Source organism: Leuciscus leuciscus (genome assembly GCF_965113295.1).
Source record: "Leuciscus leuciscus genome assembly, chromosome: 14".
NCBI lineage: Eukaryota > Metazoa > Chordata > Actinopteri > Cypriniformes > Leuciscidae > Leuciscus > Leuciscus leuciscus.
Genome location: NC_138738.1, coordinates 18,259,820 through 18,286,889, shown reverse-complemented (window position 1 = coordinate 18,286,889; position 27,070 = coordinate 18,259,820). Strand labels below are relative to the sequence as shown.

The 27,070-nt window shown below is 36.5% G+C and overlaps 1 protein-coding gene and 1 long non-coding RNA gene across 9 annotated transcripts in view; one reads left to right on the top strand and one right to left on the bottom strand.

The window, feature by feature from the left end:
• Positions 1–8,907: 8,907 nt before the first annotated feature.
• LOC309474721 lies at positions 8,908–12,098 on the bottom strand. The gene is made up of 3 exons (XR_014197405.1): positions 11,762–12,098; positions 11,109–11,178; positions 8,908–9,409 (listed from the first exon to the last, which is right to left on the bottom strand). It is a non-coding gene; the product is annotated as an uncharacterized lncRNA (long non-coding RNA).
• tp63 (tumor protein p63) overlaps positions 9,609–27,070 on the top strand; it is a 42,740-nt gene continuing 25,278 nt past the window's right edge. For 4 of the 8 annotated variants that reach the window (XM_082137305.1, XM_082137303.1, XM_082137304.1 and 1 more), the window contains exon 1: positions 26,527–26,716. In XM_082137305.1, coding sequence (XP_081993431.1) covers positions 26,675–26,716 — 42 coding nt within the window. In that variant the 5' untranslated portion in view covers positions 26,527–26,674. Of the gene's footprint in view, positions 9,677–16,469; positions 16,608–17,163; positions 17,294–26,525; positions 26,717–27,070 lie in introns of those variants that run through there. The other 4 variants (XM_082137306.1, XM_082137308.1, XM_082137307.1 and 1 more) reach the window with 2 other exon arrangements.

The following is a 27,070-nucleotide window of genomic DNA, read 5'->3' as shown; positions in this document are numbered from 1 at the left end:
TCATGTGTCATCTGCAATATCACTTGTACTCAACAAGAGATCATATTAGTAGTGTTATTTTGTCCTTGCTTGGAGAACAGGGGTGGTAACCACTACAGTGTGTGGTCCAAATTGGTGATTTGTCCAAATATAATTGTTTATGGTGAAAACGAAAAAAAACTATACTATGCTAATTCCTCATGATCTTTTCATATACAGTAGCCAAAAGAGTGCTTGTCAAATATTGGACACTTAAATCACAGAAATGTATTCATTTCATTGTATTTAATAAGGGAATAACAAACCAAATGGCATCTGTAAACATCTCTGCTCAGAATTAACTTGATTTTGTCCATCAGGAACTGATTGGATAATTGGATTGTTGTCATTGGCTATTGCTGTGATCTCATGTGAGTGACAGGTTGCACCGCCCTTGCACTAGTATACACATCATCAGAGAAAATAAGGCCCTGTCCCAAATGGCGCACTTCATGAGGACTTTCAGTCTCGTGGACTTAAATTGCGCGTGCTCGCTGAGTCTACGAGTCCGTAGGCCGTCCCATTCAGCATTTTAACGCTCTGAAGTGTGCTCAGCAGCGCCCCCTTTGTACCCTTGAAGCGGTCTTCCGCGAAGCCCGCATAGATGCAGGCTCCACACACTTTAACTACCCAGGAATCCTTGCGAAAGGCCAATCAGACAACGGATGGGAGGAGATTTCGCTCACGGACAATTGTTGACATGGCTGAGAAGAAAATATTACGTTTTTTATGACCTAGATGTACATTTTACCAGTTGTAACCTACAGTTTATACAAACCGAGCAGTGGTTGATGTCTCAAACATAATAATAGCGCACTGAATAATACTATCGCATTATGATTCATTAAATAAATAGAACCGAATGTCAGGGCTTTACTGAGTCATATATAAACATAGTATGAATATTGAAACCTGTAAATTCATCTGAAACTCATGCACATTTTCATTATGTGTTAAAATTGTAATCTTAGTTCAAATGGAACATTATGTATTATTATGTACAACTGTATAAATCATTTAAATAAGCATGATGTATCTATTGTCTAATGCCCAGGTGGCATGCATATCTAAATATAGAACTGTAAAATTAGGCTGTGTAGTTGACATGGAGATAAGACGTCGGAGTGCAAAAATGTGCTTTCTCCTGTCCAACAACAACCAGACCGTTATTTCTGGCGTGACGATCGAGTCTGTCCCAAAAATACCTCTCAATGCGCCCTCGTGGACTCGCGCCAAGGGCCCTATAGGTCTGCACTACATGACGTCACCAAAGTGTGGACTCTGAGGAAGTCCACAAGTCCTGAGTGTGCCATTTGGGACAGGGCCTTAGTCATTGCAAGTGGAAGGTACGGTGGCCAAGAGGGCTCAACACGCTGCAACTGAAAAAAACACATGCAAATAGAAAAAACACCAGCAAATTAGGAAAACTTCTTCATCTGCAAATACTCACAACGCAACCAAATACAGAAGCGCGCTGCAAACACTCACAATGCACATACCATTACGGTGTTAAAAGTTAAAGTTGTTAAGTTAAAATAAACATAAAAAAACTCACTTTATAGGTCATTGATGTCACAGTTATTTTCTGTTAGATTCGGTTTCATTGACTTTTAGTTTGTATTCATCCATTGCCAGTTTCCTGTGTTTCCTTTGTTCAAGTTTCCCACCACTCATCGGTTTCCATGGACACTCATTAATCATCACAGCTGTTTGTCACCCATGACACGGAGATGACGCCAGAGCCCACTGCAGACGAGGAGCTTCCGCCTGTCGTGATGGAGGAGCCGCCCTGGAGCCGAAGCACCACAGTGAGTCTGATCAGGTGTGCTGATCAGGGGGTGGTGGTAGCGCAATGGATAAGACACATGCCTTTGGTGTGAGAGACCCGGGTTCGAATCCACTGTGAGACACCAATGTGTCCCTGAGCAAGACACTTAACCCCTAGTTGCTCCAGAGGCGTGCGACCTCTGACATATATAGCAATTGTAAGTCGCTTTGTATAAAAGCGTCAGCTAAATGAATAAATGTAAATGTAAAATGTGTGCGAGCAGGCAACATCAGTGAAAAGGAGAGGGTTGGTGGAGTGGGACATGGAATGGCTGATCGATTGGGAATCTGAGGTTATGTTACCCACCCAGCCCTGCCCTGAGCCTTCTGTACCCTCATCATCGCTGGTTCTGCCCAGCCCTGAATCATTTATGCCCTCATCATCACTGGTCCGGTCCAGCACAAAGACTGTTTCATCGCATTGTATTGAAATTGTGTCATCACCACAATGCTCCTACCAAGCATAAGGACTGCTTCATCACCCTGTATTGACATTGTGTTATCATCACTGACCCCGCTCAGCCTACCACCTACCACTTCCCACCTCCACTGCAAAGTTCGGCCAGTCCTTCAGCCCCGCCTCGGCTGGTCAGGAACTCATTGTTTATTGGAACTATCTTCATCTTCCTTGGACTATAGGCTTACATTACAATTGACAACACCACTGACGAGTAGACACTGAACAATAAGCATGTCCCAGTTCGTCACTTGAAACATTTCCGTGCTATTTGCAGCGCGTTTCTGGATTTGGTTGCATTGTGATTATTTGCAGCACATGTGGTCTCAAACCGAAGAAGATGTTATCTTAATTTGTTGGTGTTTTTTCTATTTGCATGTGTTTTTCTTCAGTTGCAGGGCATTGAGCTTTGTGCTATTTGCAGCACATTTTTGAATTTGGTTGCATTGAGTATTTGCAGCACATGTGTTGTCACATGTTCTGCCTGGAAACTGACCTGTTACATGTCTATTAAATCTGAAGGAATAAATACTATAATAATAGTCTTCAGTCGTCAACCTTGATGCGGAATAATTTACCCTTTTCACATTTCTGGGTTTCACAGAAGCGAAAGTAGTCACAGAGGTGGGTCAACTTCTATCCGATTGTTAAGTCTGACGTCAAGCGTGACGTTTAGCCTTTTCCGGGTCCAAGCGCTCCTCTCGTCCAGAAATAACAATGGTGGAACCTGTAAATTTATTTACGATCACGTCCTTCTTAGTGAGGCACCCTTGGCGGTCAAAAAGGGTTTAAATTCCTTTAACACCAACAGAGTGGTTAGTGTAGCTCATCACTCAGGTGGCATAATTAAGGGTAGAGTCCAGGCATCAGTGAAAAAGAAGATTTACGAGGTTGAAGTGAGTTAGCTCGGGACACGGAACACAGCACTGCGGCATTCTAAAAACACTCAATAATAACCAAAACACTAGCGAAAGCGGTAGGTAGGTAGAGAGGACCTGGACTTTGGACCCGGAAAGAGTATTATCGGAGAGTGGTTACGTCACGACTTAACAACCGAATTGCATTGAATAAAATACTCCATTAAATATTTTGTTTCTTTTGTTTTGTTTTGTTTTGTTTTTTTATGGTCCAATTTGCTCAAATAACAAAAGAAAAATTCCACAATAGGGTTTTCCACAACTTTCAAAAAGGGGAATAAAATAGATTCAAAAATTGATAACTGCGTCATCACAGACTCTGTCACGTGACACTGTGCCTCCACGCAGGTGTCGCTAATTACTACATCAGTGTGTTTTGCAACCCTTCTCAGCGGCGCCGTTCCCACGCTCTCAGTTCTAACTACGCGGGTAAAATAAATCTTATTTTTGTCTGAGAAGTCACCTTGTCGTTACCGTAGCTTATACACTATAGCCTAATTAATTAAAATTGTACAGCCAGTCTAGCAAGCTTGCTTTGAATCTTCCCCACGGCTCCAAACAGGCGTGTGGTTTGACAGTGTAGTCCGATTCACGAGCATAACTCTTTCGAACGATTAATTGATCGAGCCGTAAAAGTCATCGGTTCAAATTAGTGCACTGAATCCTCACAGAACTGAATCTGAATACATCACATAGGCTATCATATTAACTTCTGAATCCCATACTGAATGGTAGGCTTCATTCTTAAGCAATACCATCAATTTGAAGTTTGCTTGTATCATTACTCATCTGTTGAGTTTTGCAATACATTTCATTCATACTGCTACACTAAAACCTTATTAGTCAACGAAACAAGTTTATTTTTACTCAAATATTTCTTGAATATGAAACTAAGGTAATATAACTTAATAACTGATTATATTTAGTTGAACTCAGTCTGGATAATCTAAATTACAGCAGATTTCTAGTTTCCATCATGCTTTTCTTCTGGCTGTTAAAGGAGTTAATGTTAAAATCAAGTGTTATTTGTGTTTTTGGTCAAGATTAGTATGGGGAGATCAGTCAGTGTTTAATGTTCTGTTATGTCTCTTTTTTTTGTGGGCTTACCGGTGAAGATAGTGCCTGCAGGTTAGTTTGAGGATTGGCCTAATCTCATCAAGACTATTTGTTGCTTTATATAAAAACTATGGCTGTGTATATTTCAGAACCGTGATGGTCTCTGTGCTAATCTGTCAGGACCGTGCAGGTGTGCCACATGTATTAACTACTAACAAACTAACAGATAACAGTAAGAGATAGGCTAGTTAATACTTTTTTTATTTGATCGTTATATGCTATTAAATTAAGTTTTTAGCTACATAAAATATTTAAGTGGATTTAATTTTAAGAAATATTATCTTTGTGTATATTAATTAAACATTATAAAACAGTTGTCAAATATTATTGTGGATTGTTGTTACTCTTTACAACATGATCAAATCCTTGTTTAATATTGGCCAAAAACATATTAAAATGCCCACTTCTTAATCTTTAATATTTGGCCACTTCTTTATGATAGAAATACTACAGTCATTGTAATTTCTTGAACAAGAACACATGGACATCAAAACATTCAAACTCAGATCGGAGGGTTTAAACTTTTATTTTGAAATCACGATGAACAACAATGTGCATACTTTGTGTTGGTATAGCTTTATAAAGGATCAACGTAACAGGCCTGGTGAAGTGCCGCACGTTGCATTTCCAGATGAATGTTATAAGCAACTCAAACAAAATAGGCAGAAATGGAGTCCCATGCATGTAAAGGATAATGGTGCTACACTGCGCTATCATGAAACGTCAGACTTTATATGCTGTCCCAAATGCATGTTATTGGAAACAAACAAACAGCACAAGCAGAGACTGAGTTTGTGATACTGTGAATTGAGTCGCTCTGAGATGCTGTAACCTGCATGCATGTAAATCAAGCATTGTGCTTTAATCTGAAACCTGCAGCGCATAGCCTATATTTATTTAATTGATTCACTACCTTTGTGATTGCACAATAGCACTGTGCTATATTACTTTTTTAAAATTGTTTTAATATAGGCCTACCGCTTAACCCTGCCATACCCAATTTGAGGCTAATAAATGGAATCTAAATCAGAGATGACAATGGACCTTTTTTCACAGACTGTGATGACGCGTTTTGACATCGTAAATCCTGCAAAGTTTATAGGCTATATATATATATATATATATATATATATATTTATTATTATTATTATTATTTTAATGCATGTACACGTATAACACTACTGTATGCTTTGTATTATATTACCTTTGCATCAAATTACACAAAACTAGTTAACGCTGCTGTGAGGGTGTTTTTAATACAGTGATGGTAAAGTTGACACATTTCTCTCTTCTGACTGCCGTTATCTCTCTCTCTTTTTTTCCTCTTTTTGAAAGTTGTGAAAACACTGTGGAGTTTTTATTTTGCTATTTGAGCAAATGGGAACACACAAAATATATTTAATGTATTCTCTCATTCACCGCTATGATTCTACTGACATTTGTTATGACATTCGCTTCGGAGAATGCTCATGATAACTTGCATCAGAGTTAATGATGTCATAACGGTCATCATTAACTCTACAATAAGTAAATCCACTGTACCTGCTAATTTCTCTACGACAGCAATGCCATAGAAATATACAGAGCTATCTGCTAAAACGGATGTTCGAACACGTCTATAGAGTGTTCTGTTTTGTGCTTCACAAACTTATAACAATAATTGTTGTGTTTTTTTAACTATGTGATTCTGCAACTCCCTTAAGAATGCACCTATAACCTGCTGACACAGGCAGAAAAAAATCAAAACAAAACTTTTGATCATTATCTTAAACTAATTTGTTTGTCATATGATTTTATCATCACGGTAAACACCTGCATATAACAATACCTCTCTTTGATCTATAAAGCTAGTCTTTCATGGGAGACGGGTAGGCTGTATTAGATATATTACTGATTTAAGTTTCACAAACCTTATGTACACAACTTCTTTTTGGAACAGAATGTAGAGACGTACGTGGATTCAGTAACTGGTCTGACAGAATCAGTGGCTGTGTTTGAAATCGTCCCTTATATATTCACTATTCACTGCATTACTCCACTAATATAGTCCATTTACACCACTTGAAGGAATGAATGAAAAGGAGTGAGCGAATTCGGACACTAAGTCCACTGGAAGGGCTCCCACTTTTGCATTGTTTGTGCTTGCTGTTTAATAATCATTTGAAACTTAGCTTCAGTAGTAATGAAAAGACTTTTATTGAACTCATGGAAATGGAAACTATGTATAGCCTTAATTAAACAACTTAATAATCAATTAAAAATGAATTTATACCTGTATGATGTTGCGCTGTCCCACATTGGACAAGCGGTTTGGAAAATGGATGGAGAGATTCATCTTCATCTTCTGGAGAGATTAATTGATTCGGGTGCCTTTGAGTGTACATCGGTTGCACACTTGTTATTGCGGTGCATTATGGGATTAAATGACTGCACTCGATAATGTCCGGAATGGTTTCGGATACCACTACAAATGGCTGTCCCCTCAAATAGTGGGGGTATAGGGTATGCATTTAAGGGTATAGGGGGCAATTTCCGACAGCCAATTAGTTCATTCAGCGAAGGATTAGAACGGATGATTCCTGAGTTTGTGAGTCTTTTTGAATGATTCATTAAAATAACCTTATCCTTTATTTGTGAATCGGACTACACTTGTCGCGTCACTCTCTTGTATGTTTGTTCTTGCTTTCAGTCTACTCGACAGAAAGGCACGTTTCCTTGCAATTATTTTGCGCAAAAAAATTAAATAAATAAAACATTTTATATAAATCTTATCAAATTCAATTCAGATTGCAAACTCATTCCCCACACGGGTAATATTTATTTAGCCGTGGCGTTGAAATATTCTACCTCCTTAAAGAGAGCAGAAAGCAGAGAATGCTTTTAGTTATTTAATATTTAATATCCAGTACACAGTGAAAGTCTGGGATTGTATCGAGTGACAGTTAAGTTAAAAGTATTTTCACTTTGGTAGTGGGTATGTGGGAATCTGCCTCCATCTATAAACTAAAGCCAAGTAGGCCTACAGCTGGGCGAAACATTTAGTTAAAGTTGGATTCTGCTCAGGAATGGCAAAATGAGGACACACAATTTGCAGATGTTTGTAAAGCTATCTGCCTGGGTGTGTGCCGTGTATGCTTAACTGTGTGTTGGGTGTGTGTTGTGGGGTTGGTCTAAAATAACTTGCTGCTTGGCATGTGTAGGCAAAGATATATCAAAGGACATGAGATTGAGAGGTTGCTGGTCAGTTAGTTAAAGCAGAGATGTTCTTATTAGGTCCGTGACTTTACCACTGGAGAAAGCGTAACGGTTGATTTGGATCATGTCACATTAAAGCCTTAATGTCATCGAATTTGACAGTCATAAAACTCTGACAGAAATTCAAGACATTAAGGCTGTAATGTGATTGGTTATTAAGGAACAATTGTTTGTGACTTCTCTACTCCTCTATTGACATTGATTAAAAAAAAAAAAAAGGCCTCTGGTCTCCATCTCTGCGTACCACCGCATTTACACTTTATTTACTAATATTGAAGGCTTGCCTTAAAGTGGCTTTGGGTAAAGTAGGCATGAAACAGAAGTTTGTATTCAAGGATCGTACAACCTGTCACTCACTTGAGATCACAGCAATAGCAAACAACGATCCAACAATACAATCAATTCCCGATGGACAAAATCGAGTCCCACCCTACTTTTTTTTTTTTTTCTTGTTCGAGAAGCCGTTTCACTCGGATACGTCACAATAGGGAAGAAAAGACTTACGTAAAATTATGTTTCATGCCAACTTAAAATTAAAAGGGCGCATGAATAAAAAAAAACCCATAATGATATGGATGACTCCTTTTAAATTACTGCAACATATTTAAAAAAAACAAGAATTGTCCATGTTGATTTCATGTTGACATTTAAGGAAACATGAAGTTACATTTTTTCTGCTATTTCACATAGGCTATTGGATAATACTGCAAATCTGCAATCGGGTCTGGTTCCATTCTGGAATGGGACATCCAGTTTTCAGAATCCAGTCAATTCCTAATGGATACAATTGAATCCTGTCTAAACTGGGTTGCGAAAAAGAATGAATGTACAAACAAACGGCCTATGCCCTGAACACAATAGTTTAGTACACACTGTGCATGTTATAAGGTTTCCCTTTATAGTACATTATGGGTGGTGGAATAGGATAGAAGAAGGAAGACACTTGACTGAGGCTCTCTTTAAAGGTACAAAAGTCCGGCGCACCGGATCGTGTTCCCTGGATACCCAGCATCTATTTATTATCCTTCTCCCCTCTGTGACCTCCCCTTTATTTTAGACCTCTGATTCATCTGCAATTCAACCCGTAAAAACCGCAAAACACCTCTAAGTTTACAGCCTCTGGTCTATACCATCGGCAGGTGTGAATCAAGTGAGATTTTTCAATAATTTCTGTGCGCATCTATGGATGGCTTGATTCTAACAATACAGTTATGTGTTATGTTTAGAGAACATTGAAGGACACATACAGTAGCAGTTCTAATTTAATTTGCATTGTAGAATTGGTAGCAACCAACAAGCTTACAGGAGAGCATCATTTTGAGTTTATAGTGTTGGTTTTATTCATGTTATTCAATGAGAGCAGGATCCTGCCAATTAAAATTAGCCTGTCATGTCACAGGTGCTTGCTCTGCATGTTAGTGGATGAAGGGATGCAGGGTGATAAACTTCTAACACAGAGTTTCAGCCCTATTGACAGGTCAGGAAGCCACCGTGGTCACCGAGGGCTATTTGATGAGACATCTATTTCACCTGGTCAGGTTAAAATAGAAGTTAGCGGCTAGTGTGATGCAATCACCACGCATGGCTGAAAGCTCCTGGGATTCTGGATAGAAACGGCAGCCAGCGAATGGACAGCGGAATGTGCTTTTCAGGTTAGTGCTTAGACAGACATCGCTGGGGACATGGACTAGGAATGGAATGGGTGGGGGTTGTTGCTTAATATCTATATCCTAGCAACTGAGTGGGTATGATACCATGTCCAGTTGTTGTCAGGGATTGGTCAGCATGTTGGCATTGACGCCGCCCCTTTGCTTGTGGGCTGTAGAAAGATTAAACCAAAATTAAAACATCCTCCACACTTGATTCACTCCTGTGCACTTGACCTTCTAGCACTTTAATCTGCCTCACAATTTCTTTTTTGTTTGTTTTTCATGTTTTTCATTTATTTATAACTCCAGATCTGCTGTAATACATGTGCTTGGGCCACTTGCCGATAACCTTGACGACCTCAGTAAAGACCCCAGTCTGGCAGTATGACCTCTCCTTATGCAGCAGTGCAATTCTGCCCAGAGCGAGCATTTCAACGGTAAGACAGAAGCAACAGTTTGTGCCAATTTGTTGCCCAATTCTGAAAAGCCATTTTAAGGTCACCAGGTTTATCTTGACCACTTACTTGGGCATGCACACATGGTTTAATTTAGTTGCTTCATTTGTAAATAGATATGAGCACATTGCAAAACAACATGTGGCTGTTTCTATGGTCCAGAACAGTTTTTTTTTTTATTTTTTTTTTATTCTCCTTATTAAAGAGTTGCTGTCTGGACTGAGACATGCTGGAGGTGCTAACAGTTATGTCTGGCTCTCCAGCTGCTGCCTGGCTATGGTATTTATAGGTGTGCTGTTCTTATGGCGAAAGTCAGCGTTTCGTGCAGTTTAGCGTGAACTGTCTAGATACTCAGCCTGCTTGCTTGTTAGCTCTTCATGCACTCGCTACTGGACATTTGTTTTTGTGGGTCTGAACAGAGTTCAACTCTAAATACAGCTGTATTAATAGCAAAGGATTAAATTATCATGCTTGTATCTGTTAATGCCGTTCTAATGTAGTATTCCATTTCAATGGAGTATTGGCACCTCTTTAAAAAGGCAATTTTTCATATACTTTTATATACTACGTAAATTTTCAAATGCCAGCTTTTCTTAGCTGATTTGGATATAAATCTCTATATTAAATCAATTGTTATGGTTAAATAGGTTAGTAAGTACAATGAACACCATCATATTTTATCTTTTAATTTGGTATGTTGACAATCACAGGGTAATGTGGAAGAATAAATGCTTTTCAATCTGTTCATGTGACAGTATGCAATTTTTCAGGCCTGTAAAATTAACAAAAATATATTGTTTAAATGTAAAAAGGTTGTTACTCACACGTAAATTTCAGGTGAAAGCCATATAATTGGTACAGTCATGCTAAATTATGCTTTAGAAGAGACTAGTAGAGCTAGTTGTCACTTTCTGTAAAGGCACATAACTTAAAATCTTGGCTATTACACTCTTTTCTTCCCTGAAAAACATGCAGTTCATTAGTGAGGCATGTTGACACTATATGAGGAAGGTTGCCACAATTGATTAAACATGAAAATTGCAAATATAAAATACATTGATATAAAAGAAAGAATTAAAAAAAGTAATAAATTGTGTTAATCTGTAAAACACATGGGACAACTTGACCCAGAAAAAGTGTTAGTTCAACTTGTCCTGAGCTGAAAACACATAAGTTCAACATCTTGGTTAAAATCTGCTTTAATAATAGTTTTGACACTTGCCTGAATGCCAGTGTGATTTTATTGTGTTCATTTATTTACCTAACAGCTAAGGAAAAAACTATGACATAATATTTTAAACCAACTTACAAAACTACGGTTAGAGAAATCACACATGTTATTGGACATACAGTAGTTACCGTCATAAATCCCTTGTGACAACTTCCCTGTGTGACAACATGCGGTCTAACTTACCACTATATTGTTAGGTCTTGCATAGACGGTTGTTTTTGAGACTAATCCAGCTCCTATCAGTAGGTCTAATCTACAAGAGAAGAGAAACAGATTAAAAATAACATCAACAGAGGTTCTCAAAATAAAATGAACGTGCATTTCTATGCAAGTCCAAATCACTTCCAACCGATTCCTACAAAATTCGACTCAGATATTTTAAATAAAAAACAAACTTTGATTCTTAGACCCTCTTGGAGTAATTAAATGATCAAATAAGGGGAAATGTTGAGTAGATTTCGTGATTGACCTACATTAAATTCCTTTTAAATTATATTTAGTTGCCAAACAGGTTAGAACATTAAATTTTCACACACCTGTTTACTCTGCTATGCTGTTTTCCGTATTGGCAAGCTGACATTCATTTTTAAACATACTTTTGAAAAGAAATAAATAACAAGTGCAGAGTGAATCAAGTCAATATGAGATTGTCTAACTTTGGGACAGTTCACTCCTTTGCCACATTCAGTCGAATTTGGGCATTGACAATAAAAGCACGTGTCTAAATGGAGGAACAATCATGGGGCCACTATTCTTTTGTCTGAGCCACCATGTCCATCCTGCAGTCCCGGGTTTGAGGGATGAGGGAAGGGTCGGCAGATCCCTTTGAACGTTACCTGGCCTCTGATTAATGAAGATAGTGGAGAAGCCCCTCTCACTTGTCTCCCCAGATTTCAGGACTCTGTTTGTTTTGATTGCATTTTCATCGCTGGATGTGCCCAACCTGTCAGGAGACAATGGGCAGCCCTGTTAAGCTGTGACTTTTGACCCCGTCCTGTCTGCGAGGGGCCTGGTCTGTGTTTAAGTGGACGCAGTGCAGCCTCTCCCTCAGGCAGAATGCATAACTCCCCCAGTAACCAGACACCCACCCACAGCTTCCAAAGAAGCTATACCACTAGAGATGAAACCAACCCTCCACATAGCCACAATGAAAAACTATAGTTCACTATTGTCTCCAAGAAGTTTATGCTTTTTTTAAAGGTGAGCTAAGCCCTGAAATAATTTCATCTCAATCATCTCACTAAAATCTCCTTTATGGTTTTTATTACCTGTAATGAGGATAAGAAGCATGGTTCCTTGGCTAAATTTGGGATGCGATGGCTGACATAATGACAGATGTGGCAGCCACCGTGGTAAAGCAGAATTCTTTACATGTTTAGGCTTTTGTTATTTGATGGAGAATGACAGAAAAGTACATAGTATTCCTTCACTGCGTGATTCCTGAATTACTCATTTTCAGGTTGCACTATTTGTTTTATCAGGCTTTGTGAGTGCTATTATTTTTGTGTCTAGATGTTTAATTGATGAAACGGCCATTCCCATGTTAGCTGATGATGGATCAGAAATCTGCCCATAAACTTCACCTGTCATTTCTGTGGGTGTAAATCAAAGCTGGATATTTTTGCGCATGGGTGCTGCACCTTTTGTGGGACCATGATGTCATTCTTGGCTGAAAATCCCTGTCAACCATATTGTATTTCTAGCTACTATCTAGCATCCGTTCATCCATTGTTTCTGGACCTTTTGCCGAGAGTGCATCCTCTCTGAACTTTAATTGGATAATTCCCCTGGCACAGGTTTTATGATGATGATGATGATGATGATGATGATGATGTCATGACACCAGGGCTGTCACCCAGCTCTCAGCCAGGGATCTGAAACATGTCCTGTCGCAATGTGTGACCTGAGACAGCAGCCTCTCAGCACCTGCTGGAGACCTATATAGTCCTCATGCTCTCACCAACCTGTAATGTTGACAATATTAAATGCAATAACATATCAATGAGAGAGAGAGAGAGAGAGAGAGAGAGAGAGAGAGACATGTAATCCCTATACAGACAGATGCTGGAACCTTGTGTAAGGTTATTAACCACTACATTCTCTGACATAAGAGAAGTAGTATCTTGTTTTGTGGTTTTGTTGAGTGTGATAGCAAAAGCTAAATCTAAGCGTACTGACAATTGTAGAACCATTTAGCACTCTCAGAGCACTATAAATGAAACATAGTCTTCCATGATATATGATATAGATGACATACCCCTATGATATAAACACTTTGCTTAAGTTGCTTCCGCTTCTTTATAGCTTGTCACTTCTTATTGCATTGTTTATGAGCCTTTTAGACATAATTAAAGAACATGGACAATTAATTGAAGCTTAATTGTTGCCTCACATATTTAAAACTTCCTTAATCCCAATTAAAGGGTTAGTTCATTCAAAAATGAAAATATTGTCATAATTTACTCACCCTCAAGTTGTTCCAAACCTGTATGAGTTTCTTTCTTCTGCTGAACACAAAAGAAGATTTTTTTTTAAAGAATATCGGTATAACCAAATATTTGATGGACCCCATTGATTTCCATCAAATTTGGGGGGCGGGGGTGGATACAATGGAGCCCATCAACTGTTTGGTTACCCATATTCTTCAAAATATCTTCTTTTGTGTTCAGTAGAAGAAATTCATACAGGTTTGGTACAACTTGAGGTTGGGTAAATGATGACAGATTTTTCATTTTTGGGTGAACTATACCTTTAAATTCGATCTTTTAAAATGCTAATATTTTAATGACACTGTTAAATGCAATTTTTACCAGATCTCAGAAATTAAGATTTTTAAAAAAATTCTATTCATTAGTTGTGATGCTTCTTATTATTATATACATTTTTCATTTACAATATTTTGACAATATAGTGTTGAATTTTAAAATTGTCTGTTTATTTGCATATGGGATCTGTCAGAATCAGTGCATCCTTACTGGGGGTTAATTTTCGATTCAACAGAAAAACAAAAAACAAAAGTAAATCAACTAATAATAAAAAATATTACCTACAGTGATAGTGACGCTGCTTTTTTATGATTGCACAATCTAATTCTGCAATAGAGAATGATAGCAATATTAATTTTATAAAAATAGTTTTGTGTCTGCGTCTTTTTATTTTGATATCCAGATGCATGTATTTTCTAGTGGGCTACATTGACTTATGTTGCTTTTATAACTTTGTAAAAAATTATTATAATAATCTCAATATCATACCCAGTTCTGCTGTGCATGCAAGATCCATTTTATAAAAATGACATATAATAAATATTCTGAATTACCTTCTCTTTGATTGTACTTGTAATGGGTGACGGATTCATTAATAGAACTAACAATATGAATAGCTGTCAGTAAGTTAGGGCCCAGCTTTCATTTGTTAAGGGAGTTCACTTACTCCCTTAAAAGCCCCCCAGACTGTTCAGGTTGACAGTGTAAAATGTAGAGGGGTTTAGATTTTTATCTTACAATGGGAGGTAGGAATGCTGAGGTATGGACCTATGGACGCACTGTGACAATTGACGCATTGGGCTTGGCATTTGTGTGTCTTCCAGTGTGCCAAATGACAATATCTATGAGGCTTAAAGCAAACATTAGCAATGAAAAAGCTTTTATCCCCAGTGACAGGCCTGGCAGCACACCGTTGTCCCGGTAATTCAACTCTAGCATTCACTTTGTGCCACACCTCTTCAGCTGAACAAAGAAAAAAAAAAAACAAGTATATACCCTGCGTTTCTTCTGAAGAGCTATGTTTGGGAGCCCATGGAAAGAAAAGGGAAAAGAGGAATTTTTTCATGATATTTAAGCAGAATTCAAAATGCTTCTTTTGCCCCTCCCATTTTCCCTCTTTTAGGAAATGGATATAGTTTTCTACCCCCCCCCCCCCCCCCCCCCCCCCCCCCTATATATATATGAAGAGTTCAGATGCAAAAGCCTCTAAGTGCCATCTGAAATTTTTTTCTTCTAGAATGATCATTTTTATCAAGATCGTATATTTAAGTTCAATAATTTCACTTAAATGACAATTAATAGGTAATTTTCATTGCCATTTAAGTGAAATAACTGAACTTAAATATACGATCTTGATAAAAATTATCATTCTAGAAGAAAATTTCAGATGGCACTTAGAGGCTTTTGCATCTGAACTCTTCATATATACTCTTATATAACACCATATTTTAGTTTTTTACTAGTTTGTCATATCAAATTCATACAAATGTATTATGTAAAAATGCTTTGTGATGCTAGACAGAACAAATAGGCCTTCTGTAAAATGAAATTCCTCTTCAAAGGCTGCAATCGAAGTGTCACTTTACAGTGATATCAAAGAATAGTGTTGCTTTGTATCTCTGCCTAGGATACAGTAATTTGACATCCTTCGACCTAAAAGCATTCAGCATTTATTAGGCATGCCTACATAGCTTAGTTTATTAATATCTCCCCACGCACAGAATGTAGGGGAATTCCGGCCCCACACCCGAGTGCCAACGTTAGATTATGGGTTGACACCCCAACTCCCAGACACACACACACACACACACACACACACACACACACACACACACACACACACACACACACATACATACACACACACACACACACATACATACATTTACTACCTTCAACCCCCATCCACAGCCAAGCCCAGTTCAGCCACACACATTCCGAATACTGCATAGCGGTGGTGTTGCTATCATATAGACAGCGAAGGGGAATTCCGCTCTGCTTGGTCCTCAGCGTGTGCTGCTTCTCAGAAGGAACAATGAGACGCCGGCTCTGGCTTGGTGTCATATTTCAGATAGAGAGGGTAGTCGTGTTTTCACTGACAGTCTTATTCTCTCTACTGCTCCTGAATGTCATGTTAACACTGGTTATTGGTGTTGCTTTAGACAGGCACAGAGCATGGCCTTTGTGGGGGAGAGGTGATTAAGAATGAGTTGTGTTTTTACATCCTGAAGAAGTGAAGTGACTTCTTACCACCATTAAGGCAATAACCGGGGCCGGATTTATGCATAAGCATTCTAGGCATGTGCCTATGCTCGCAGGTCCAGGGAGGCAATTACAATAAAGGAGAAAGAATATATTTGTTATTATTATTATTTCAGTGTAATGCCAAACTCTGTAAGACAATTACTTTATAAGCTAATAACATATCATCACTGTCAGGTCTTGTATCTCCATATTTTGTAATTTTATATCTTTTATATATGTCTGTGGGTTTTATTAACATGCCTAAGACTTTTGCACAGTACTGTATGACATAAATATGGAGTAGGCTCTTGTAAGTAACCAAACAAAAAACCTAGCAAACGCCTGGCAACACCCATATCAACACCCTTGCAAACACCCACAACAAACCCCTGGAAGTGACTTTAGCATGGGCAAAAACAACACTCTTTCTCTTTCTTCAGAAAGTTTTAGTTTAATAAGTATAATACAATGTAAGTGTATCTACAATTTGTATGAGGACACACATTTTGAGTTAACTTCTGTTTCCATCTCTCAGATTGAGAGAACCCGCAGCAGCTTGTCTCTCATGGGCTGAAGGTTCTTTCCTGGCCTCCATGTCACAGGGCCAGGGCTCTCAGGGTACAGATATCCTCGGACAAGACGTCCTCAACCAGCTACTGGAGATGCTGGACCAGTGAGTTATGAAGTACCTTATAAATTCACTTGTACTTTAATACATAATACAGTTACACACTTTACTTAAAGCCTTTATATATTGCATTATACAAGTGTTTTATAGTAACTTTTAATTAATCTCTGGGGTCATGTATTATGCCTTTATAATGCATTGAATGGTCTCGTGAATAATTGTAACCACAATTATAATACTTATCTATTCATTGTTACACTTTTAAAAATATAATGCATTAAAACATATGACAAACAACCAGTTTCAGATGTAACAAGCAATCTGCACATATTTATGTAAAATATTTAATACAATAAATACAACTATTTATGTAAAATATGTAATGCTTTATAAAGTGCATTGTGAGTGCCTTTATAATGCATTATACATAAAGACTTTAAGTGTTACCCGTTATACTTAAAAGCAGTCACACCCACTTACTGGCTAAATGATATGACATTTTATTTAACTTAGAATTTTTAAATAAAGAAATGAATAAGTAATTTCAACATTATTTACTCATTTCACGAGTAATCAGTCCATTTGCTGGTCTCTGTTCCAGGTCTGCACTACATTCAATGCAGCCTATCGAGCTGAACTTCTCCGAGGGCTCTGCAGTCGGATCAGCATCCAATACCATACAGATTAGCATGGACTGCATCACGATGCGTGGGCCTGAGGAGCCCCTTACAGTGAGTACTTCATTTCACTAAACACACAGTTGTTCACACTTAAATTTCCACGTTTAGAAACTACACCAATTTTAATCAAACAACAATTTCACTTATCTGAAGGATATTGCTGTGTCATTAAGATCTGAGCAGTTACTGTGGAACCCTGTTCTTGACACATTTCAAGATGTCGGATGATGTATAATGCAAGTGCTGATCTTCTCGAATGCATATCTAAGCTTTAAATATGGGAATATTCATTTTAATTAAGTGTTTCAAAGCTAAGGCAGGTAGTTGATAACTGGTTATTGACTCAAAATATCACCCAAATATATACCATCTATTACCGGTAATATAATAGTGATGCCTCTATTGCAGTATGTTGTTGAATTTTCTGTAATTTCACATAGCATAAAACTACATACATTTTAGATATTTTAAAATAAACAAAAGCCATTCATACAAAATATTTCATAATCTTTTCAATACTGAGCTTAATTTTCTACTGCTTGTAGTACTGAAGAATTTAATTGTTGAATTCTTCCAAAATCCCCCGCAAAGTTTAAAACAAATGTACATGGGGATTTTTTAAAACCTCCCACTGAATGGTCTCAGACAGGCTGTTTTTTGATGGAAGCAGTAGATAATTAGCTCTTTTAACTCCATCAGTAGAATTTCTGTATTTTTTGCCAAATAGTTTTAGCTCCTTTTTTTTTTTGTGTCTGTGTGTATGTTTTTAAATGTAATTTGCTTTTAAATATTGAACTTCAGCCAACAATTGTTTTGAATACACATATGATTTTTTTAAGCAGAGAAACGTAATTATTTGATCACATATGAAACTTGGTTTTGTTTAGTGTGATCACTCAAGTGAATAATTTCAGTAGTGGGGAATTTAGTGGTAAGCCCCAGCAGAAACAGTTAACTTACACTTGCATGTGGGGGTGTTACTGTTTATTGGGGGTGTTATGGGTTTTCCCTGGTCATTCTAGATAGTTTTAGTGGCAACAAATTCAAAAGAGATGTCCAGGTCCGGATGAACAGCGCTAAATATAAAAGTCCTGATGACGATAGCCTTGCTTTGCTACAATGGCAGATCCGATCTGAAGGGCTTCAGATGTTGCATTGTGTCATGTAAATGAAACGATTTTTGAATGATCATTAACATTTAAGGGACTGAATTGGATCAATGAATTATGAAGATGGAGATTTACAACAGCACTACACATCAGACAATTTCTTCTTTGGTGTAAGTTCTTTTTTTTTCTTTTTTTTTTTGCCTCTCTATACTCGGGATAAGATCTGTTTCTTGTTCGCACTATTTAATCCTTTTCTTTTATAAAATGTAAATCTTGTATAAATTAGTTCGTGAACTTTAACACTGTTTAACAACTGTTAATTTGCTTAAAGTCGATGTAAGTCAAGCAAAATTGATGTATCCCTCGGGCAGATTTTATCAACACGTATGGCTCTAACATAGTGTTTATACAAAACACAAGAGCAGTGGAAAGTTTGACATTAAGTGTATGACCTGACGCTGAGGCCTTGTAGATTTTCTCTGGGTGCACAGGAGAATTAGGTGGTTGTGGTTCCCCTCCCAGCAGAGGAATGTAGTTGTCCGGTAGTAAAGATGGGAAAAAAGGGAGAGACTGAGCAACGCGTTGCCTCTCTGGCCCTGAGGGATTATCTTTTCTCTTGATCTGGTGATTAATACCCCCCATACAACACCACCCGCCCCCATTTTCCTCGCAGTAAAGATCGGGTGTGGTGCGCAGCATGGCACGCTAACACTCCGTCCCTTGCCAGCTAGCGTTCATGTTGATCGAAAAGGTGGAAACTATGGATACCTGCCAGTCGCCAATTAAACTCTCGAAGAACAAACTTTTAATGAAAGACAGCAGTGGGCATTATAGGAATAGTTCACCCAAAAATGAAAATTGTCATAATTTACTCACCCTCATGTTGTTCCAAACCTGACTTTCTTTTTTCTGTGGATATCTTGAACAACGTTGGTGTCCAAACAACATTGGACAAAAAAATACCGAGGCAGAATTTCTTTTTGGATGAACTATCCCCTTTAATAACCAGCTTATGACTGATCTGTGAACTCTTTCACCAAAAGAACAAGAATTAAGGAAAAAGTTTGCCGCCCTTCATTAATTATCAAATGATATGCACTGTTTAGCGCCCTGAGGGTCCTCGGTGTTTGTATTGTGCATAGGGTTTAAAGCCCTTTTTTAATCTGAAATTGCTCTTTATTTTGGAGGTGTGCTTTCTCTGTAGCTGCAGGGCAATAATTTAGTGCAGCACCTGCCGCTGTGAGTAACTGAGGCTTGCGTCCTATTCTGTCTGTGTGAGATCGGGGATAGGGGAGGAGAAGGAGCGCGAGAGAGAGAGAGAGAGAGAGGTGTCGAGTCAGGTAGAATGGAGGAATGTGACAGAGGAAAGGTTGTGTCCTGACATCCAACAGCTCAGCTGATATCATGGCGAGATGGAACAGTTACTCAGCTAAACATGGTGAACTCATGAGCTAGTATTTTTGTAGCTGATGAAATAGCCAAAGAAAAGGGAGACAACATGTTTAATATTAAATGTGCCATTATTTAAAATTCACCTTTTTTCAATGACAATAGCAAACAAAACTTTTTGCTTCTGTCAACGACAACTGCCATATAGGCCAGTGTGACAGAAACATAAATTACTGTGTGGACCTTTTAAGAGTTATTTTTTACAAACAGTTCATGTTTTAGATTTGTTACTACCCTTAGTAATCAGTAATTGTTTTTTCTTCCACTTTTCCATTAGAAGTTTTATTTTTCCACATATTGTTATTAAAATTGAATTATATTTTAATAAATTAAAAGAGATGATGCTCAAACACATTTGAGTGCATGTTCATGTAAACTACGATCAAAAGTTTGGAGCCAGTTTTTTTTTTTTTTTTTTTACAGTAATCTTAGACTAATCTTAGTTTTTGGTAATATAATAATGTTAAATTGATAAGATTAACAATCTTATTAACATTTGACTTTTAGTGTAAAATCAGTAATATTGTGAAATATTCGCCTATTAGCCTACAATTTAAAATGAATATTTTCTATTTTAATATATTTTAAAATGAATAAAAAGTCAGTTAGAATAAACAGCATTTTTATGAAGTAGAAATATTTTGTATCATTATAAATATCTTTACTGTCACCTTTGATCCGTTTAGTAATAAAAATCAGTCTTTGAACTGGTGTACAAAGCTGTTTGTTTTGTTAAACTTAAATAATTTAATGAACAATTAATCTCCTTGGGGTGTGTAAATAACAACTTATCATAGTAAGTTACTTTTTAGTTACCCTAGTGAAAAAAACTATAAAATGTATTTAAAATGTATTAAAAAATGCTTATTTCATACTAAGTATAGTACAAATCCACTAACATATTCATTGATATCTCGCTTGAGACTACTGATATAAATGTTATAATTAAGCTTTATTTGGAGTGCTTCTTTATTGCACAATTCACATTTCTTAATATTAAGCCTAAACTATGTTTTAATATCACTACTGTAAGGATAGTATGATCTCTGTATAATAAATGTATCTTTAAATGCAAGATATTTAAAGTGTACCTAAAGTATACAATCAAATATACAAGTACATAAATATGTAAATGTGTTTGTAGTATACTTAGCAGCATAAAATAAATGTATTTCGAATACATTTTGTTATATTTATTTTTCACTAGGGCTAAGGACAGACAATTAAATCATCTGTGTAAAGTTGTTTCTGTGGATGACACACATAACTTGCGTATAAAGACTCCAGTCAGAGGTAGATTTAAGCATCACGGCAGTAACGATTTTCCACAACAGTTACAAACCACTGTGCTTTTTTTGTCCAAATTGGACAAAACTTTACTCTTTTTGTCGTACCAAATTTAAGCAAAGTTACACATTAACAGGTTCTATATTTTGAAGCATTGGCGGGAGAGAATGGCTGTCCATTGAGATTTTTTTTTTTGGGTGTTGCTGAGCTGCAAAAATTCAACATAATCTATCCCTTGGCTCGAATACATTGAAGGTGGTGAGGCAATGGTTTGTTTAGGCTGTGTTGTGTCCTAGCCCTTGATTAGTCATTTGTAGTTTTCTTTTCAAGTAGAGCCTGACTCAGCATTAGGCAGGAACACATAATGAAGGCGTGCTTCCTTACCGACATCCATGCATTCTGTAGCTACTGTTTGTCTTGTCCGAAATGTTTCTTGTAAATTATTTAAAATTGTGATTTATAAAATTATTATAAAATCTGATTTTTACTGATTATAAAATAAGTGGCTTTCATTGTTCCCCATTTTATTAATGTTATTTAATACATTTTATTTATTGTGGTGGTTTTCATAGTGCTAATGAATGTCCTGTTCAGAAGATCAAAGTCCTTACAGTTGTTCTTCTACTATATATATATATATATATATATATAATGGTTCACTCTTTTCAAATATGAGATTTAACTCCACAGTTTAAATCACGACTGCTAAATCACTGCTGACTCGTCACCCCACCAGTTTGCCTCAAGCGAAATTAAAAAGTACTGCCTTGTAAACATTTGCATTTTTCCCTCTGTCTCTTTCCTTTTTTCCACTCTCTTCCTTTACATATCAAGGCATTAAGAAGAGTTTAGTATTTGTAAGATCAGTGTTGTTACAATTCTAAATATCATCTTCACAAATAGATAACTCAGTATAAATGCAAAACTCAATGAAGAAATTATAGCACATATTTCTGAATAACTAAAATATCTTTAAGACTTCCTTCTCTGTCTCATACGGAAAATCACAGCAGTGACCCTTAACCTGGTTTAGTTGAAAGGCTCTGCAATTTGTTGTTTTTTACCGTTTTTACTTGTATATTGTGTTTTTTCTTGTCAACGGCTGAAAGGATAACGTTTATTTTTAAGTCAGACATCATGCTGATTTGAAACTAATAACTTTTAACTAATAACAGAATATAACCATTCCTCGAAGACTATACGAGGATCAAAACAGGATAGCGAGGACCAGTGCAAATTATGCTGTAAAACTATTCTTAAGTTCAGAGTGCAGGTGTTGACTTTTGCTCTGTGATGTCCACAGGTGTTTAGTCTTTGACATCACAAACAGCTTATTATCCTGAAGTGTAGCACTGTACCCATGAGCTAGTGAACTCAGTTAAAGCAGACTGACCCATAGATGAGTTTTAAAAGCATAGATTAAAAATAAAAAAATAAATAAAAAAAACACTGTAAACCCTAACGCTCAAAATAACTAATTGGTTTGAGTAGGACAAACTTAAATTAGACTAATCACAGAACTGATATATTTTAAGTAAACTGAACTGTTTCATTGTTTTGAGTTTTATGATATTATTTCTTTTAATTTAGACGAACTTAAGTTCAACTGAAACTGGACTGGGATTTCATTTTCCCAGCATGCTTTGCCCATGGCACTTGAAAGGGAGAGTAAATGCTGAAATTAAGTGTAATATAATGTTTGTTTGTTTTGTGCAAGATTAATGTTAAGTGGGAGATTTAGTAGTGATTAATGTTTTGTTATGCTAATTTAGAATCATTTTTGTTTTGAGTTACCGTCATGATGACAAGTGGTGCATGCAGCTTGGTTTGAGAGCAAGTATGTGAATGCTTTATATTGCTGCATTCATACTGCAAGTGCTAAACTATGCTATTGTTAGCGTGTTAGCATTTATTGAACTACAGTAGTTTGTTATAACCAGCTAAGTTTATAATAACAAAAAAGTTCGCTTTGAGGTTACATGAAAATTTTAAGTTAAATGTATGGATTAATGTACTCAAACATTTCACTTTAAGAAAAATTTAAATGTATGAGTACAAAATAAAACTCTGTAAGTTCTGCTCACTTAAACTTTGAATTTCTTAACTTAAATATTTTGAGGCAACTGATTGCCTTAAATGTATTGAGTTTTGCCAACTTCTTCGAGTTTACATAAAAAAATAATGAAATAATTAAATAATTAAAAACAAAATAAATAAATAAATAATAATAATAATAATAATTTGCCATAAAAACAATAGTCATAAGTAATCAAATAAAATAGAGAATAAATACAAGATATACAAGATATGCAACAAAAATATAATAAAATAAACGTCTTTTTTTTCTCACTCCTCTGTTAAAAGGCGATTCAGAGTTTTTTGAGCAGGTGTCTCTCAAAAACACCAGCCACCTGACACATGACACCTCACTAATCCTAGAGTTGTAAGCCCAAACAGTCCTTTAAGTGTCCACATAGATCTAAGTGCAGCATCTTTTGTCTGAGCCACCGGGAAGCTTCAGTCAGGTTCATCACCTTTTTGCAGAGCCTGTTTATTGCCTCACAGTGGTTGCCTAATTTAGCCTAATTGTTTTGAATGAGTGTAAGACTATATATATATATTCACTTCATGAATCGGAGTTGACCTGCCAAGTAGAGTCTTTAGTCATTTGACAAGGGGTAGCACATGATCTTATGTTTGCTGTTTAAGAGTGGATAAATAAATAAAATAAAAAGAAGGCCCACACCATTATCTAAATGTAAAATTAAAGCCTTGAAAAGAATGCAAGGTGCGTGCAAAACCAGAACAGTTAACCGTTTGGGAATGATCCGTCTCAACAAATATAATCTACTTATTTTGTTTTAGTCATGAATGGCCATGCCTCCCTAAAGTAAAACCTTTTTAGGGGCTTACTTCTTACTGCAGTCTGTGGTATAATTTGTGATTGTTAGGTGGGTCAGGTTTAGGGGTCCACCCTTTGTGCACCGTGTCTATTGTCACCTCGGGCTGTCCCTTAATGCTGTCACCTCTGACCCCCATGGGACACATAAATAACTTCTCAACCAGGAATAGCATTTCAAGTCGGTGCAATAAACCCCCCCCAAAATATTTTTACATATTAACATCTGTTAATATAACATACAGACAGCACAAACTATTCTAGATGATATGGAACAATCAAAGAACAGACAAATATTGTGGAGAATACACTACTGTTTAAAGTTTTAGTAAGTTTTTTTTAAATGTTTTTAAAAAGACTCTAAAGCTCATCAAGGCTGCGTTTTTTGATCAAAAATACAGTAAAACATAATATTGTGAAATATTACCATTTTAAAGATTGTAATATGTGTAAAATAAAAAATACTGTTTTCTATTTTAAAATATTTATATGTAATTAATTCCTGTGATGGCAAATCTTTCAGATTTTTGGTACTAAAGAAACATTTCTTATCAATGTTGAAAAAAAAATTTCTTAATATTTTTTGGATGTATATATATATATATTTTGGGATTCTTTGAATAGAAAGAACAACATATTTTCAATATTTGAAATAGATAACTTTTGTAACAAATTGTAAGCATTTACTGACACTTTTGATCAATTTAATGCACCCTTGTGTAAAGTATTAATAAATCTTACTGAGCACAAACTTTTGAATGGTAGTATATGTACATGTAACATTCTTGCTTGCTTACATGACTTTTGATACGTCACTTAGAAGGTTTTCCTTTTTCCTTCAGAGAACATCGCATAAGGAAAAGAAAATATAATATAGACATAATAAATAGCTTATTAGCAGTATATTATAAACATGGAATATTTAGCTGTGGTCTATTGAATGATTTCATACTTTTGCAAGAGCTGCAGTCAGCTTGACCACAACACCTCAGTTGGGTTTTCAGCAGCAGCCCACTGTGATTTCAGTGCTACAACAGTGAGGGCCTTAACACCCTATTGTAGATTGCAACCAATGTTTTTCTAACATAATTAGAAGTTTGTTTAGCTAACCCTAATTGCCCCCCATCCAAAGTGCTCTGAATAACAGTTACCCCCAGGAGGGTGTGAGCTACTGTTTTGAAGAATTTTAAAGTGTGCTCTGGGTGTTAGATGGGGGTAATAGTTTAAATGTGCATTTTGACGTTAGTTTAATGCTATATTCTTGACTCATAGTGCATTAATGAGGCAGTTTGCCCTTCTCAGAGGTGACTAAGCTGTACAGGGGGTTGTGGTTAGGAACTTTGGGAATACATAAGTGAACAATTTTCTCTTAATTCAGTCTGTTAAACAGTTCGAATTTAGCACATTCGGTTGGTACAAGTTGGTCTACAAGTACATCTACAAGTTGGTAGATTTGCAAAGATAGCAACATTTGCTGAAATAACAGATTCTACAAATTAAATGTAAAAAGAAAATATCACAAATGAGACATGTCTAGTTCACAGTAATAGTTCGATTTATTTGCATGACTGGTCACATTGCACTTATGTAGTGGGTAAAATTATGTAAGTACCTCAAGTTGAAAAGGGGTTTAATTGTTTTTCTTTCTTCTGTATCATCTGATGAATCTAACATGAAGACATTTAAATATTCACAAAGGAGTGGGTTGGTTCTACCCTATCTGAAACAATATTAGTGTGTTCAAAACAAATCTACACCAGTCATCTCTGATAGATACAAGCTGTCAACTGTAGTCCTATTGTTTCTGATGAGACTCTCATAGGGCCATGCTAGAGGCTCTTTGGGAGGTTGGGAGAGGCTCATTCTTATGCAAACAGGGGCTATGGATGCTACTACTGGAGAGAATTTAGCGCTCTAAGGTCTTTGTAGAACTATAAAGAGGATTCCAGAATTATGTGTCTGGAGGCTCCATGTTTCAGTGCAAAGTCATTTACTGCATCTCAAAATTCCATCCATGATATTTCTAAAAAAAAAAAAGAAAAAAGAAAAAAAAGTAAATTAAATGGCTGACTCTAAAAAAACTATTTTTACTACAGAATTTATTTTGACTGAAATGTGTTTTTTTAGGTATTGGAGTCATTTCATTGCTTATTTGAAAAATGTATAATCACACTTGCACAGATACATTTTTTCCATGTTATGAAAAGTGTTTGCTATTTTGTATTTGAAAATTGTTAATGGCAATTTTAAGTAAAATAATATAACTTTATTCATTTAAAAAAAAAAGTACTTTTCACTTATTTTTCATTTATTTTTGTATAAAATATTATGTAAAAAAAAAATAGATAGTGAAAAACGATAGCAATTTGCATTGGAAGGTGTCTAGGTCTGGTGCATACTCCTTAGGGTTAAATCTTAAAGGAAGAGCTTGAAGACGAGCAACACCTTCCCAAAAGTAGGGTGTGGTATTGGACTCAGGTATTGGACAGGTAATTTCTCAGGACCTCCCTTTTTTGTCCCTGGTATATATGGCAATCCCATTGAATTCCTATAGAGACTTTAAGCCTGTCCCGTTCACCTCTGTAGCCCACATCGCACTTTTAGGGGATAAAAGGAGGAAAACAAGGGGTAAGAATCCTGGAGCCTGTGGAGCAAACAGCGGCTGCACTGCTCAACCTCAGCGCCAATATGTTGTACCTGGAGACCAATCAGCCCACATCATACAGTGAGGTAAGGCCCTTGCGCTACCACTGCCCATCTGGAGACTGAGTTGGTCCCAGTGCTAAATTTTGGGTTCTCAGGGAACCCTGTGGAGTGATTGCCAATAGTGGCATCAAAAGTAGGCCTTACAAAGGCATTGGAATATGTTGCGTACTTTCTTTTAAACTTTTTTATGCTGTTAACCAAAAACGTTTGAGGGGATACTGTTACTTCTGAAAATGTTGTGATTTGTCGTTCTGGTCTGACACTTTGCATTTGAATTTAATTTATTTAAAAATATATATATATTATTGGTTTTGATTTGTTTGTGCACGTTCGCCAAACTTTTTTATATTGATACTTTAGAAAATGTTTGCATTTAAT